The sequence below is a fragment of the Syngnathoides biaculeatus genome, chromosome 23 (assembly GCF_019802595.1).
Source record: "Syngnathoides biaculeatus isolate LvHL_M chromosome 23, ASM1980259v1, whole genome shotgun sequence".
In the NCBI taxonomy this organism is placed as follows: Eukaryota; Metazoa; Chordata; class Actinopteri; order Syngnathiformes; family Syngnathidae; genus Syngnathoides; species Syngnathoides biaculeatus.
Window position 1 is genome coordinate 4,136,018 of NC_084662.1, and position 17,798 is coordinate 4,153,815.

The following is a 17,798-nucleotide window of genomic DNA, read 5'->3' on the forward strand; positions in this document are numbered from 1 at the left end:
AGCTTTGTCTTTAATAATTGTCGCCACGGTTGACCGACTAAAGCCTGGCTCTTTACCGCTGTTCATCTGTGTCTCTTTTGTCCGATATTTTTATTGTCTTGAGCTTCATTTCCACGGTAAAAGATTTTCTTTTAGCTGCAGAAGGTTTGCTAAAAGACCCTGCTTTTTTCTTTGGGGTCATAATGTCTAAAAAGGAGGGCAAAAAATGCAAAGATACTGCCTGCGCACAAACATAGATGAGCAGTATGCATATTAAGTAGACAAAATGGCGTACGGGGATGGGTTAGTCGAAAGTCGAAATGTTTTAAGTCAACATTGTTTTAACCCGAGGACTCCCTATAAGACTTTTTTTGTGCCTAAAGGTCTACCGACATCCCTACGTACATTGTAAAATTGATATTGTTTTGAAAATTACATATAATATTCACTTCAATGTCTGTATGAAAAAAAAATGAACGGAGACCGTGTCATTCATGCACAAAGTTGTGGAAGTCTCACTCGACATCCCAGTGGCAGGCATATTCCCTGCAACGTCATTTACAGATGTCACACTGGGACAGTGGCCATTGAGAAGACACTGTGCAACCTGCTTTGGGAGATGAACAACAGGGATTTTCTCATTTCTTTTTTCCAGACACCCCTTCTGACACGGAAGCTTAGAAGAAGAGAACATCTCACAATCGAATGAAGTGACCGGGGCAATATTACCCTATCATTTTGAGCCATATTTAGATGATATGCGGATCACTTCTAACCAACAACAGACTCCCCGACAGTATGTATGACAGTATGTAGCGTACTCAGGAGGACCCATGCAAGGCGAAGTAATTACTTCAGGGGTGCCCAGACACCGGTGGCCGGTGGGAGGGAGAGCTCCCTTCTCTTCCTGCACGTGGCTAAACCACCTCCCTGCCCGATCTACCTCCACGGTGGCGATAAACAACGACTTTGACTTTGCGCTCCACTATTTGACCTGAGTCTGTCAATCTCAGATCCCTAGAGGGTTTGTATTCTTAAGGATTCCTTTCACGTATTCAGGACCAAAACCATTTAGCAAAGCAAATTTATTTATATTGTGCATTTCCTACACAAGGTAACTCAATGTATTTTACATGAAAGTCAGAACTAGCAGGCATTTGAACACTTTTTTTTCCCACTGGCAATTAAGTCATTAAATTCTTGATCAGCGAACCTTCTATTTTCTGCCGTGTGTCGTTATTGGCACACACCCTCATATCCTGCTGGTCCAATCAATATTAGTATTAGTTATATATTCTGTAGACTATCGCACAATTCGTCACTTTAAACTGCTCCCTTTGTCCAATTGTCACTGCACTCGTCTATAACGGGAACTGTTAACGGGTTAGGGCACTCTGTAAAAGCTTAACATAATGTGAGAGGTTGACACACTTAACTGTTCTAAATGAAGAAGACTGCATCTTGCACATCTGTGGTTCTTATAAGGAATCATTGTTATTAACTGAATGTCTCTTGTTCTTTGTTCTTGTTTGTTTGTTCTTTGTTCTGAATGCGACACTGATAATAAAGCTGATTCTGATTCTAACGAGGTCACTCAAAGCAGGCTCTTTTGTTCATCTTTAATCCTGGGCACCTACATTTTGTCTGTGATATACTGTTGCAATGTCCATATACCTACATCCTATATCCTTGCAACCTTGGGAAAATGGTTAGGAGTGGTTCCCCTCCCAAAGAAAAAATCAATCACAGCTCCCTGCTTCTAATGGGAATCCATCAATGACCTCTTTTCCAAAAATAGCTGACAGGAAGAGGACAGGCTTCACCAAATACACTTCAAAAGCATGTGTGACTTTTGGCATAATGCCTGTCATACCATAAACTTCTCTTTCTTCTTTGTGAGAAGCTTGTGCTCACTTTGAAGCTGAATTTCAAGTTTTTCCTCATACCAAATAATCTGTTCAGGGTTAGGTAATGGGACAGGCCCTCCCAAAGACTTGTAAGTGTAACATGTCTACATCTTTTCCTGCATTGCACTTGGAATGTTCTAGAAGAAGTGACTTCTAAAGTTTCCCAGTCAGGGGTCACCCCAGCGCTTTTGGGTCAATAATTTTGTCTGCTGCCACCAGGATGATTGTTTTGATATAATCACAATTGGCTGAATTAAGATGAGTTCTTACGCAACTTTTCTTTCTCGTTCCAACAACAGTCTGTCAAGCTTGGCAGCTAGCTGGATGGATTCATAAAATGAAATTCAGTGGCGCCACCAGATCCTGTTAACCACATAGCCGTGCCAAAGGTTGTCGGCTGTATAAATCAATTGCAAAGTGAGACAGTATGTTTTTTCCCCGTCAAAAGTAGTTTTTTCAAAAAAAGGTTGAAAAATTAAGGACTGTCTTGACAAAATCTGAAAATTTGAGCACTTTGTCATCGCTCAGGTGTGTCAAACCCATTCTAGCTCAGTGGCCAAATGGAGGAAAATCGATTACCAAGAGGTGCCTGTCTGTGTACCAACCTTAGACTTAATAAATAAGTTCCAGAAACTGTGCATGGTCTTGTGAGTCGTGCATTTTGGGTTCAGTCTAGTGTACTGGTCATGACAGATCAATCTGGCCACGACATGGATCCAGCTGACTCTGATCCGGTGCGCAAGGCTCTCTAGTCTCAAGGGCTTTGCCTCGCCCAACATGAAGAAAATTTCTTGAGGTTTGGTCACCAGTTGGAGCAGCAGGCCAACATGTTACGAGAGATAGTGTCCCAGCTTAATTCCCTGAGTGAACCCCCCCCAGAGGGGCCGTTGCCAGCCCGGCGCCGGTAGCGGTCTCCACCGTACATGCGAGCATCTGTTCACCGCTCTCCCACCCGGAGAGTTTCTCAGGGGACTCTGGTAACATCAAGCCGTTAATCATGGAGTGCAAGCTCCACTTCGAGCTACAGGTGGTTGCCTTTCCCTCTGACAGAGCCAAGACAGCATTCGTCATTTCCCACTTGGCGGGACGTGCGGAAGTGTGGGCTACCGTGGAGTGGAGCCACGACCCAGACATGTGTGGGACGTGGGTGTCCTTCGTGAAATCCATGCCACAGGTGTTCCAATATGCGACCCCTGAACATGGGGCGGCAAGCTCTTTGATCACACTGCGGCAAGACAAGCACAGGGTCTCAGACCACACCATTGAGTTTTGCATTCTAGCAGCTGAAAGCCAGTAGAACAACAGGGGACTCCTAGATGCGTTCTTTCAAGGGCTGTCCCCCACAATAAAGGATTGGTTGATCCTGCTGGACTTGCTGACCAACCTAGACGCCCCCGTAACGCATACGCGGCTGATGGCAAAATAACCCACCGCACTCAGGCTTTCACGTTGACGTACCCAGATTCACATTCAGAACGGATAAGCTTTCATGTCTTCGATGCTAAGAACCACAATGTTATCTTGGGAGGTCCATGGCTGAGACTGCATAACTCCCACATCAACTGGTCAACCGGCAAATTCAGGTTTTGGGGAAAGGAGTGCGTACTGCTTCTCATCCCAGGAGACAGGAGTGGGATGGGAGTTGCTGCTCCGGGGAACTCTCGGATCTTTCGGGATGAGCCCGACTTGTCCTATGTGCCCTCCCGTTACCATGACCTTCAAGAAGTGTTTTCCAAATGCAAGGCCAAGTCTCTTCCCCTACACCAACCATATGACTGCGCAATTCACTTGCTGCCTGGTTCCTCACCCCTTGCTGGAGAATGTATTCTCTTTCAGGCCCGGAACATCAAGCCATGAGTGGATATGTGGAGGAGTTGCTGGCTGCAGGACTTATCCGGCCCTCGTTGTCACTGGCTGCGGTGGGCTTCTTCTTCATGGAAAAGAAGTATAAAACCCTGCAGCCCCGCATAAACTAAACAACAATACAATACAAAACAGGTACCCTCTCCCCCTCATTGCCACAGCCTTTGAACTCCTGAAGGGGGCCAAGGGTTTTACCAAACTGGACTTGAGAAATACTTAACCACCTAGGATACGAGAGGGGGATGAGTGGAAAACGCCATTCAACACACCCACTGGGTGTTATGAATATTTGGTGATGCCCTTTGGACTCACGAACGCCCGGGCAGTGTTTCAGAACTTTGTCAATGAGGTGTTACGTGAAATCCTTAACGTATATGTCTTCGTGTATCTAGACGACGTTCTGATTTTCTCCTCGAATGAAAAATCCCATGTTGGTACTATAGCAGTTGCTACGTTATGACCTTTATGTCAAGGCAGAAAAATGTGAGTTCCACCAACCCTCCGTATTATTCTTGGGCTTTGTCTTGACAGAGGGTGAGATCCGCATGGATCCCCGCAAGGTCGAGGCCGTTCTTTATTGGCCCACTCTTACTACTCATAAAGAGGTGCAGAGGTTTATAGGGTTCGCCAATTTCTACCGTAAATTCATTCCGAACTTCAGTGCGGTCGCGGTCCCTTTACATACATTACCCTCACCCAACAGTTCCTTCATCTACCCCACAACCATGCATGGAGATAAAAAGTTATCTTATTTGCTTTTATTAAATCAAGTTTGACTGTGACTCAAGATATACAGTGTTTGTAAAATATTTATATATATTATAGACAACATGGCCCAAAAGAAGGCATACAGTATTTACACTGCTGTGAAAGTGTTGGAGCCCTTCTCAAGTCCTTATATTTTTGCAGTTTTCTTTAATGTTTAAGATAATCAAACAAATGTAAATGTCAAATACAACCATAGTAAAGTTAAAATTCTTTTTAAATGATTTCATTTAACTTTATACTAAATTATATTTAACATTTATTTTCAACCATTTTAACGGTTTTCAAAAAACATTCCATCCTTAATAATGAGCAATGTTACGTGATACAGTACGACCCATGAATTACGTACAGATTTACTAAGTACAGATTCTGTTTACATTGCTACTATAGAAACATAAATTGGTCATAAACGCAGGATGTAAATTACATACAGGAATTTTTTGTTGTTCCCTATGCAATAAGGGGAATGATACTCAATTTTCCTCTGTACCTTTGCAATTGTAGGAGCATGTCAGGCTATGTTAAAGAGGCTGGACAGTTTGCTTTTAGTTTGTTTGTATAAACAGTTGTTTGCTATAGAAGTACCGAAATATACTTGCTTTCTACAGTTTCATTGTACATTGTTTCTTTCCTTTTTTTTTCTTGCGGTTCTCTAAAAACCCCTTATTGAGGCAAGTTTTCCATCTGCATTAAATGGTTAAAGCCAAAGAAAAAGCGAGAAACATTGAGTTTCCCTGGCTCGCCAAACTAAGTCCTCGTGAAGTACCCTGAGGGCATGTATGAAATGCTGGGATTGCTCGTGATGTCCTCCATGATGGATTTGACTGGAAAAAGTGTTGCAAAAAAAAAAAAATAAAAAACATGCCCAAAATAGATAATTTCATAATCGTTGAACTGAAGTCAATCAAGATTGCACATCACTACAACAAAATACAACATGTGGTTGAATTCCACTTTGTGCAACCTCAGAGGAATATGACTTTGGAAATTCAATTTAGCTATATAATGTTATGTTCTCTGCGACGGACTGGTGACCAGTTCAGGGTGTAGTCCGCTTTGGTCAAAGTGAGCTGGGATGCGCTCCAACACTCCGGCAATCCTTGTGAGAATAAGGGCCTTGGGAAATAGATCGATAATTTATAGTGCTTTAAATATCAACCACTTCTGTACATTTGTGCATGTATTTTATTTAGAACCCATTTCTGGAGGTCTGCTTGTAGTGTGTTGTCTTGACAGCTGCACAATTATTCAGACATTTTTCTTGTGTCCTCCAGCTGTTGCGAGAATTGAAACATCCAAACGTGATTGCTCTCCAGAAAGTGTTCCTGTCCCACAGTGACAGAAAGGTTTCGCTCCTGTTAGACTATGCCGAACATGACCTTTGGGTGAGTTTTTCCTCTATGTCAATGTTGCATGCCACACAGAACATTTCTCCCGCAGGATTTTCCAAAAAATACAGTCATCCAGATTTGATCCTTGCGTGTGAATTGTATTTGATTTAATAAAGACATTATTCTTCAAGCTCTTGTGACACAGAGAGCTCCCAGAGACATGACAAGTCATGTGGAAGGCTGCTTGGAAATTACCTTTCTAAAAAAATTTCCATTTGTATAATTGTATGCAGTCACTGGTGCACATTGTGTAGTAGTTCACTCACCTGACTTTGGAGCAGTCGAGTGTGGTGGATACAGTAATCCTCCACCAGATCTCGGTTCACGCGTTCCGGTCCTGCTGTAGCACACATTTTTTTCAGGTGTCTTAAAGGTTTTTGCTAGATTTTTTTTAGATGATTTATATTATTTTATAAGTGTGATTATAGACTTTAACAAACTCTAAGTGCTGTAAATGCTATAAAAATGTGCCTTGGGTGTATTTATTCTCTATCGTTCTCTTTCACTTATTGCAAGGTAATTCTGAACATAACCCCATTGATGGAGGAGGGATTACTGAATACACACAGTCTTGTTACTGCTCTGCGTTAACTGAAATTCACAACAACTGCAACTAATGTGGACAAAGTGCAGCTCAGGAACCACTGATAATTTTACATTATTGAAACTGAATTGAAATTTGAAAAAATCAAATAGTGATAGATACTTTTGGTATTTATCTTTTAATCTACTACAAAAAAGGGAAAAATGCACTTTTTAACTTTCCTGTTTTGTATTTCAGATCGTAACAATGACATAGAAAAACAGGCCACAAAACTGAATTTAATAGCAATATTTCATTTATTGGATTATGTGACCTGAATGGCAATTGGCATTAGTAAAGCTATGTTAGCTTGTTGATGAATGATGGAATGTGTTTTTAACTTATTACATTTCCATCGCCACCCAAAAGTGTAAATCAAGTCACACGGACAAAATTAGCCCATAACTATGACCATTTCAATGCAAAATATTGATGCAGTAATGAGCTTTGTGAAAATGTTTTATTCCAACATGTTGTAATATGCATTCACAAAATGAATGGTATTCCTCTTTTAAAGGTGAAAGAATAGTCACTGAAATAACTTTAAAGTGACAAAACAAGTAATAAATAACTGTTAAAAATCTACTTATGGAAATGGGCATTGCCTTAATTTTGTGGTTCAAAATAAGGCACAGTAAACAATGGAACTGCCAGGCTCAGCTATTGTATGTTTTGGTGCTAATTTGCTGCATGCAGAAATCTGCAGGGTAGAATGGCATCTCAAGTTTCAAGTTATTTCAGTCACCCCTGTGGCTTTTTGCTTCTAAAGAGAATAGTACAAACAATTTAGTCCATATGTGTATAACCAAGAGGAAGAAAACAGGAGGCTTTGAAGCATGACTACCATTGCTAAAATGACACATTCTATACATTCAGACTCGCACGTTAGTGTGAATTTGTGTAAACATTCGTTATTACTATGAATTCACAACTATAGAACATTATTTAGTAGTCATTCATAGTTGTAAATTCGACTAAAAACAGGCCAAGTGTATTGTTGTCATTTTGGTATTAGTTGCATGAATGAGGTGACATCTTTTGGCTTTCTTATAGCATATTATCAAGTTCCATCGTGCCTCCAAGGCCAACAAAAAGCCAATGCAGCTGCCCCGAGGGATGGTGAAGTCTCTCCTGTATCAGATTCTGGATGGGATCCATTACCTCCACGCCAACTGGGTCCTCCACAGAGATCTGGTGAGCAGCTTTTATTTTAGCTTCACCGCTCCACTTTCCCATGACTTGAATACAGCGTCGATTGCCCGTCACTTATAATAACTTAGGTGGGGGTGCGTGGGTGTGGGTGGTAATTCCCTTAAGTGATTATATTTTGGTCACTGGGGCTGAAGACGACTGAGATACAGTAAAAGACACAGTGAGGTTGTAGTAGTGGTTGACTTGTCTGTCTTTCATGCAGGCAGCATTGGTTAAATTCCCACTTTATGGTGGTGTAAATGTGAGTGAGAACGGTTGTCTGTCTCCGTGATTGACTGATGACCAGTTCAGTTGTAGTTCACCTTTCAGTTGTGATTGGTTAGTATAGGCTCCAACTGCCTATGACCCTGAACCTTTTATTGATCCCAAAGCATACATTGGACTAGTTCAAAGGTGTAAATGTGAGTGTAAATGGTTACTTTCTTTTCTTTTTCTTTTTTTATATTTTTATGTATGTGTGGTCTGAAATTGTTTAGTGACCAGTCAAAGGTTGTACCCCACCTCTACTCTGATGATGGGATAGGCTCCAGCACACCAGCTACTCTATTGAGGATAAGTGGTGTAGAAAATAAATGAATATATGTATGGGTTCTTATGCAAGTAGTTGTCGATCAAGGCTTAAGGCCCGAGATTTAGTTAAGGTATTAGTTAAGGTAATAGATATTAGACATTCTCACAGTTATATAGGTAAGGATGAATTGATGTTTTCCTGATCCTTAATGAAATTATAGTACCCTGTAGCAGCAAAAATGGTAACAAACATGATAATAAAAAAGCTAGTATGAGTTAATCAGGAAAAGGAAAAATGTAAATACAAAAAAAATAATGCAAATGAAAAAGTAAAACATAATGTCCAACGTCCAATTCAACAAGAGGCGGAGAAGCTACACAACAACAAACCACAATTTTCAATTTAAAATACTGACTATGTTTAGTGTGACTAAGCTGGTCGTCAGTCCCTCAAGAGAAGAGAGAGAGAGAATGGAAAGCTACAAATGGAATAACGTAAGCAGAATATTCCATGCTGTAGGGGCACCAAACCAGAAATGATTTTTTTTTCCCAAATTGCGTCCTTATTCTTGTGACAGATAAAACAAGTATAGTGCTAGAATTCAAGGCATAGCAGCTGCCTCTTTTAGTAGTAAAGCACACAAATAAGGACGAATCAAATCAAAACAGGCTTATTATAATTTTAATAATTTTATAATTTTTTTGTATACTTTCTATATATATTATATATTTTTTTTATAATTGTAGTCAGCCAATCATAAATTCACAATGTGGGAGGAAGGCGACTACAGCCAGGGACAAATCTCAAAGATGAACTAAAACGTGATAAGATACTAGATTGTGTTGGTTCTATTCTATAATTTACTGAAATTAATTATCATGGTTCATAACTATAACTTGAAGGTTATCTGTTGTAAGGGTTGTTTTGGTGGCTATAATTGGCTCCAACACACTTATTCCTGTGTGATGGTCTTCACTACGGGTTTCCCATAGTTTTATTTTTTTTTTTTTGCAAAGAGGAATATGAGCGCCAGCTACATCCAGACTTTCTTTGGATTGGAATGACAGGATTTCCACTTGAATTGTTAAAAATTATGATCACAGTTTACCAGAGATGGAGGAACTTGAGTCACGTAAATTGTCAAATGACTTGGCTCGCGATGACTCGAATCGCCAGTTTTATAACCTGCTATACTTCCCAAATATTTAAGAAAGACGAGGCTTGACTTTAGACTTAATAGCTAAAAGACTACTACTGATCCCAGCGATTAAAAAAAAAAGTCGACAAAAGTGCACCATTTGTGCAAACTGCAAGTAGCTATGTGTGAATATAATTTTCAAAATAGTGTATTTGTTTCATGAAGTGCTACCATTAAAGGGCCACTGTCATGAAATGCATGATTTTTAGTAAGTTATTAATGAAAAAAACGGCGGCTGACATGGACCCACGCGTTTTTTCTCCACAAAACATGATTTTGACGTATACAGCTTTTTGTAACTCCCGCCATGAAAATCCTCTCAAGGGATTTGTTTTCAAGAATAAGCAGGAAGTGACATACAGGCCAGGACCACCCTTAAGTGGACTCGTTTGTTTTCATTAGTTTTACCTCCGGGAAGGTAGCTCGTTGTTCCTTCGTGTTAGCCAAAATGCCGGCTCGTTGCATTGCTGGACATTGCTTGAACACTCAGGAGGATGGATTTAATTTTCATAAATTTGCAAGAGACCCGGTTCGTCGTGAAAAATGGATTGCAGGGGTGCAGAGGACGAGAGCTTCGTGGGTTCCAAATGAGAGGTAGGTGTGTAAAGCTACTAAAAAAAATAATAGTTTGGGGCGGACCACGTAATCGGTCTCTCATAACGTAACAAAAGATCCGCATACGTATGACAGGCGTGCTAACTGTGTCTGTGCGCATCGGACGGCATCGGGCTGCTGTGTCGCTTCGCCAGCGAAGGCTGCGTGTCGGGCTCTCGGACGGCAGCAGCTCTCAAGAACGCTGCCACAATGCCGCACTCAGCCGCGTGGGATGACAACGCCGTAAAGCACCCCGCCACCTCGGCACCGATGAGCTGCGATGGCTCATCTCCGCCACGGAAGTGGATTGGACGGTGAGGCGGTTTGGCCATGATCGCATATCATCTGAATATGGCTCGAAACAATAGTGTAATATTGCCCCAGTAAATTCACTCGGTTGTGTGGTATTCTCCTTTTCGAAAAGAGCTTCCGTGTCAGAAGGGGCGCGATCGTCTCCCATAGTAGGGTGCACCACGTGTTTTCATTGGCGAATGTCCGGGTGACGTCACGGACAGAAGATGCAGCCAATATGGCGACTTGGGTGTTGTAGAGTGACACTTTTGCAACTTTGCGCATGGATAATGCGCTCTCCGCTCACATTTATTTTTTTGTATAGACATTGAAGTGAATAATGTTATATGTATTTTTCATTACAACATCTATTTTAGAATATTTATAGGGATGACACTTGACCTGTAAAATGTCATTTATTTTGTCAGCTCTGCGATCAAACTGTGTGCACTGTTGTTAAAAATGAGACCAGCATTGCATATGAAATATTAACCTTTATTCTGACAATTTTCAACAGTCCAAAGTGAGTGCTTCTAAATAAATAAACAAACCCTATTGAGTGATTTAGTTAGAGGACAAAAGAGGACTGTGTCACGTAACGGGGCTCGAGGGTGGACCCAAATGCACGACTCCAGAGACAGCAGACAGTACAGAGGAAATCTTTATTCGGTCCAAGGTCTGAGATCAGGCAGACAGTCCAAACAATCAGAAGTAATAGTACGGCAGGCTTACGAGGGTGGTCAGTGGACAGGCGTGGGTCGGTGCACGGAGAGCAGAAGTCAGGCAAACAGGACTGCGGGAACGAGGCATCAAGGACGACGATCTAGCGAAGGACAAGTCGTCCCCTACGTCCTATCTATATTGGGCGTCATCAACTGTAACACGGTGCAGGTGTGCTCTGACTGATTGGCTGGCCATGCCAGCCTGGGCAGGAAACCAGGAGCATGACAGTACCCCCCCCTCAACGGCCGGCTCTGGACGGCCCAGGAGCCTCAGGATGAGCCGCGTGAAAGTCCTTGATGAGGGAGCGGTCCACGATGAAGCGGGAGGGGATCCAGGCACGCTCCTCCGGGCCATATCCCTCCCAGTCCACCAAGTACTGGACCCCCCTTCCTCTGCGGCGGGAAGACAGCAGCCGGCGCACAGTATACACCAGCCCACCGTCGACCATGCGAGGGGGCGGGGGGGACTTGAGCGGAGGAGCCAGCGACGAAGTGCGATTCGGGCGAAGTCTGCTGACGTGGAACGTAGGGTGCACCCTCATCGACCTGGGCAGTTTCAGCGAGACGGCGACCGGGTTAATGATCTTGGAAATCGGAAATGGGCCAACGAACCTAGGAGCCAGTTTGCGGGATTCTGTCCGCAGCAGGAGATCTTTGGTGGAGAGCCACATTCGCTGTCCCACTCTGAGCTCTGGCGCGGCCCTCCTCTTGCGGTCCGCTGCGGCCTTGTAGGCGCTGCTCATGTGCAGCAGTGTCCTCCGCTGCTTCCCAGGTCCGTTTGCAGCGTCGCGCCACGGCCAGGGCCGACGGGACCACGGAGTCTGTGGCCAGTGGAGTAAACAGGGATGGAGGATAACCATGCACGACATGGAGTGGAGCCATACCTGTTGAGGCGGAGGGTAGAGAATTGTGGGCATACTCCATCCACTTGATGTGCTGGCTCCACGTGCTCTGGTACCTGGAGGCCAGGCATCGAAGACCGGTCTCCAGCTCCTGATTTATCCTTTCAGTCTGGCCATTGGACTCCGGGTGATGACCCGATGTCAGACTAGCTGACGCGCCGATGAGGTTGCAGAACTCTTTCCAGAAGCGAGCGCTGAATTGCGGACCCCTGTCCGAAACGATGTCCCGGGGTAGTCCGTGGTAACGGACGACCTCGTCTAACACCAGCTGGGCTGTCTGCTTGGCCGATGGGATCTTCGGAAGCGGCACGAAATGGACCATCTTGGAGAAACGGTCCACTACAGACAGCACCACTGGGTTCCCTTGGGAGGGCGGCAGGCCGGTGACGAAGTCCAGCGCGATGTGTGACCACAGACGAAAGGGGGTGGACAGGGGTCGCAACTCACCAACGGGCCGTTGGCGGGAAGTCTTATTGGCCGCACACACCGGGCAGGCGTTGACGAACTCCCTTACGTCCTTGCTGAGGTTGGGCCACCAGAACCTTTGTTCCACCACTGAACGTGTCTTTGCCATACCCGGGTGAAGGACCGTCTTGTTGGTATGGGCCCAGGCGACGACGTCTCCCCGCAGAGATGGGATGACAAAAAGGCGGCCTGACGGACAATCCGCGGGCGGCGGTGTCTCTCCCAGGGCCTCCTTCACCCGTGACTCGACCGCCCAGGTGAAGCCGGACACGAAGCACGCCTCTGGCAGAATAGGAGTGGCCTCTGATTCCGTGCGCTCCCCTTCGTGGATCCGCGAGAGTGCATCCGGCTTGCCGTTCTTGGATCCTGGGCGGAAGGACAGAGTAAAGTGGAAGCGAGTGAAGAATAGGGCCCACCTGGCCTGTCGGGCGTTCAGCCGCTTCGCGGTCTTCAGGTACTCTAAGTTCTTGTGGTCCGTGAAGACAACGAACGGTACTTGTGAGCCCTCCAGCCAGTGCCGCCACTCCTCCAACGCGCTCTTGACCGCCAGCAGTTCCCGATCTCCTACGTCGTAGTTGCTCTCTGCCGGGGTCAGCTTCCGAGACAGGAACGCGCATGGGTGGATCCGACCGTCTCTGGGACTCCTCTGAGACAAGACTGCTCTGATTCCTGAATTAGATGCATCCACCTCCACCATAAACTGGTTATCTGGGTCCCGAACAATTAGAACAGGCGCAGCAGTGAAACTTTCGTCTGCTGAAGGCCTCCTGGCAGGTCCCGGACCACGAGAAGGTGGTGTGTGGAGAGGTGAATGCATGTAGAGGAGCGGCCACGGAACTGAAACCCTTATGAACTTCCTATAAAAATTAGCAAATCCCAAAAACCTCTGTACGTCCTTCCTGTTGGCGGGGGTAGGCCAACGCCGCACCGCGTCGACCTTCCGGGGGTCCATTCGTATCCCTCCCTCGGCCAGGACGAAGCCCACGAAGGACACGGATGCCCGATGGAACTCACACTTGTCCACATTAACGTACAATTGGTGCTGCAGCAGACGCTGGAGCACTTCTCTGACCTGTCGAATGTGAGAGGTTAGATCTGCCGAAAAGATGAGAATGTCATCCAGGTATACAAAGACGGATTTATTTAAAAACTCCCGAAGCATGTGCGTTGGTCAGTCCGAAGGGCATCACGAGATACTCGTAATGCCCCGTCTGAGTGTTGAAAGCCGTCTTCCATTCGTCACCCTCCCGGATCCGCACCAGATGATACGCGCTGCGCAAGTCCAACTTGGTGAAGATCCGGGCTCCTTGGAGAAGTTCAAAGGCTGTAGCTATCAGGGGCAAGGGATACCTGTTCTTGACCGTGATGTCATTCAATCCTCTGTAGTCGATGCAGGGTCGCAAGGTGGAATCCTTCTTCTTAATGAAAAAAAAACCCCGCGCCGGCTGGTGAGGATGACGGTCGAATAAGTCCGGTTGCCAGGGACTTCTCGATGTACTCCCTCATTGCCTGGTGCTCCGGTCCTGTCAAAGAGAACAGTTTCCCTCTGGGGGGTGAGGTACCCGGGAGGAGTTCGATGGCACAGTCATACGGCCGATGCGGCAGCAGAGCTCCTGCTTTCGACTCCGAAAAAACCTCCCTCAAATCATGGTAGCAAGAGGGTACTGTGACTAATTCGGCCGCGGTGCTAAGCTCGGCAACTTGGATCCCTCCGTCTTCCCCGGTGATGCCACACTGCTTGCGACAGTCCTCACTCCATGCCCTAATCCGACCCGTGACCCAATCAATGTGTGGGTTGTGTCTCTTGAGCCACGGGCTCCCCAGGATTATGTCACTATTACTAGAATTGAAAACGGGGAAACTAATACGCTCTGTGTGCCCCTCCGGAAAGTCCATACGTATAGTTTGCGTGCGGTGTGTTATGCGGCAGAGGAACTTGCCGTTGGCGGCGTAAACAACACGAGGACGCTGTGTGGGAAAAGTTGCCGCCCGCAACGCTTCGACTATCCGCGGATGTATGAGGTTAGCATCAGAACCAGAGTCAATGAACACCGTCGCTACGCATGAATGAGCATCTGTCCCGACTGTGTGGTGCAACAGCGATCGCTCCGACTTAGCGCCAGTATACCGCACACTCACCGGCGTCGAGATCCCACGGTCGGGGCGCTTCGGCAGAGTCGGACAGCGGGCGATTACGTGTCCCAAACGACCACAGTAGAAACAGCGCCCTTCTCGTCGCCGACGTAAGCGCTCCTCCCCTGGGCTGCCAAGCCCCTCCACTTGCATGGGTTCCGATGTAGCAGACAACGCGGGTGGCCGAGAAGCGACCGGGCTGAGCCTTTCCGTCTCCTCCTCCCTCAGGCCGTCCATCTGCCTCTGCACGGTCAGGTGCTGGTCCACCTTGAGGGCCAATGCGATGAGGGAGTTTAGCGAAGGCGGAAGATCCATGGCAACGAGGTGGCCACGGATTTGTGGGGACAGTCCCTGGTAAAACGCGTCAAGGAGGGCCTCCTCGTTCCAACGGCTCTCGGCAGCCCGGATCCGGAACTCAATGGCATAGTCGGACACGTGGCGACGTCCCTGACTTATTGTCATGAGCGAGGACGCCGCCTGGCGTTCCGGAGCCGCGTACTGGAAAACCTGGGTGAGCGCGCAGACGAACCTCGCCCATGAGCGGCAGATCTCCGAGTTATGACTCCACTCGGCAATACCTGCTGGGGGGCGTACCTTTAGGGGCCCTCTTCCATGCCCACCTTTCCCCATTGAACGTCCGCATGCTGTCCTCAGTCATGTCCGTCTTATAAGTAGTCTATATAAGCAATGTTTTGCCAGGGAATGCTCCCAGTCAGTTCGGCGGAGTGCTCGTCAAAGTCACACAATAAAATGTATTGATTTTGTAACTTGGCGCACACATAAGATGTGCCACATTATAATCCATTTTGGAGAAAATGTAAGACTTTTAAGTGCAAACTAAGCAAAGCAAATTTTTTTCCAAAGAGCATTTCATACACAAGGTAACTCAATGTGCTTTACATGATTAAAGGCATTTGAAAATAAAGAGATAAAACATCTAAAATGGCATAAAAACGATAAAAATATAAAAGAGACAATTAAAACGGCATACAGTGCAGATAATATGGTCAAAAAGTGCATGTATTCTAAAATGCATGAGAAAAAATAAGTTTTCAACCTGGATTTAAAAACATTCACACTTGGGGTGGACCTCACCTCTATTGACAACTTATTCAAGTCAAGACAGCTCGTTGATGGTTTCAACTGCTGAACAGTTTTCTCTACAGTTTTTTGGTCAACTGTATCAATTTCTGACAAGTTAATAGAACCTTCTCTGGGTGACTTCAGATGTGAGATCATTCTATCTTTTTGCTGATTTGTGCTGACATTTGACCTGATGGATTGTATTTTTTTCACTAAAATAACAGGCAAACTCATTGCATTTGTCAGCTGTTACGAGCTCTGGATCTATCTGATTTGTAAGCTTGTCAACCACAGCAAAGAAAGCACGAGTATTGTTGAGGTTCTTACTGATGATTTCAGAAAATTGTTGCTGTCTAGCTCTAACTAACTCTTGCTTAAAATTACAAAGGCACTGTCTGTAGAGATCATAGTCAATTTGGAGTTTAGTTTTTCTCCACTTGCGTTCTCCTTTCCTACACTCCAATTTAGATCTCTTGACCATCATTGTGCTACTGTGTCCTCGGTCGCCTCAGGATGGTCTTACTTTTAACAGGAGTGACAGCATTCATGGCATTTGAGATTTTTGAGATGAAATTGTCCAAAAGTTCATTAACTGTCTCAACATTCACAGTCTGTGGCACAGCCACAGTCTCCAAAGACTGAGTGGCAGGACTCTCATTTCTGTACCTTTTTGTAATAGCGATAGAGGTTGTCTAAAGTTTTGGAAGAATGCCTCATTCAAAAAATACATAAAAACATGGTCAGAAATAGCCATATCCTTAATATCATTCGATAAAATGTCAACGTCCTTAGAGATGACCAGGTCTAATATGTGACTTTGAGTGTGAGTCGGACTCTTAATATCTTGAGAGTGGTCAAATGTGTCTAGTATTGGAGAAAGTTCTTGGGATGTCTTTTCCATGTTATTGTCAACATGAATGGTAAAGTCCCCTGTTATGACAAAATAGTTGTACTCAGTACAAATAACTGACAGCAGTTCTGAAAAATCCTCCTTAAATTTTCAATTGTATCTTGGAGGTCTATAAATTATTAAAATAATATCTAACCTTTGGGTCAGCCTTTACTAAAAAACACAGATCTTCAAAAGGGCTAAAAGCACCCAGTATAATCTCTTTACATTGAAATAATGATTTAAAAATAACACATTCACATTCTTTTTTCTTGCACTTGGCTGTATTGACCCTCCATGGTCGCTCACTTGGTGTTGAGGCGGCCCACAACTCAGGCCAGCCAGATTCTTCGGTAATCTTGTGGTGCTGTTGTGTCTTGCTTTTTAAATGTCCCATATGTTTGGGCTTTGCTCCCAGTAAATTCCAGGGAGAACTGCTGGGGTGTCTGTTATCCCTTGCACAGTTCATGTCAGTCCTCTTTGAGCTAGGTGGCTGTATGTTAGCACACCTCTGCTCACTATTTTGAGACATCTGTGAAGTCGTTTCATTCCCCGACTGTCCATTTACATCCACATAGACTTCAAGACGGCAGATTTTCGATTCCAGAATTGACACACGCTGCAGTAGTCCATGATAGTCCTCAGTTGAGAAGGGAGGCATCTTGACGGCTGGTCTTGTTGCTAACACCAGGCTTGTACTAATTCACAGACCACACTCACATAAGGATGAAACAACTGATTTTCCACAAAAACGAAAAATACAGTCCCACAGATTTAAAAGTATCCACGAGTCGCTGCTTGTAAAAATAAAATATTTTAGAAGGAAAACGAGCATATCAGCAAGAAAAAAAAAAGTGTCAACAGAGGCAAAGCAAGCAGAGCAACAACAAAGAAAAGTGTCTGCACTGTATGAGAAGCAAGAGAGAACTGCAAACAACAAAGTCTAACAAAAGAAAGTCATATGACCTCACGCACCATACTCTTTTGGGCTTTCTGGGCATAGGTATTCGTATGAGATAAATTGGCACGACTAATTGTCATGCCTAAATGGCCACGATTTTGGGAAGGTCATTGTTGCCATGATGGCAACAGTGTTACTTTATGTATTGTTGTATTTGTCTGGCACTGTCTGCCCAAACGTGATATTTCACTTACCATATCAGAATCAGAATCTGCTTTATTGGCGAAGTGTGTAAGAACACACAACAAATTTTTCTCCGGAAGTCGGTGCTGCCCTGGTACGACATTCAGAACAAAGAACAACAAAGTAACAAGAACAAATAACACGAGACATTTCTGTTATTAAG

General features: G+C 44.8%; 1 protein-coding gene across 1 annotated transcript in view; it reads left to right on the top strand.

Annotated features, from left to right (window-relative positions):
- The window catches only part of cdk19 (cyclin dependent kinase 19), a 105,988-nt gene that overhangs the window by 17,979 nt on the left and 70,211 nt on the right, over positions 1-17,798 (top strand). Inside the window, exons 3-4 of the mRNA XM_061812543.1 lie at positions 5,792-5,902; positions 7,545-7,685. Of these exons, the coding sequence (XP_061668527.1) occupies positions 5,792-5,902; positions 7,545-7,685 (252 nt within the window). The remainder of the gene's footprint in view (positions 1-5,791; positions 5,903-7,544; positions 7,686-17,798) is intronic.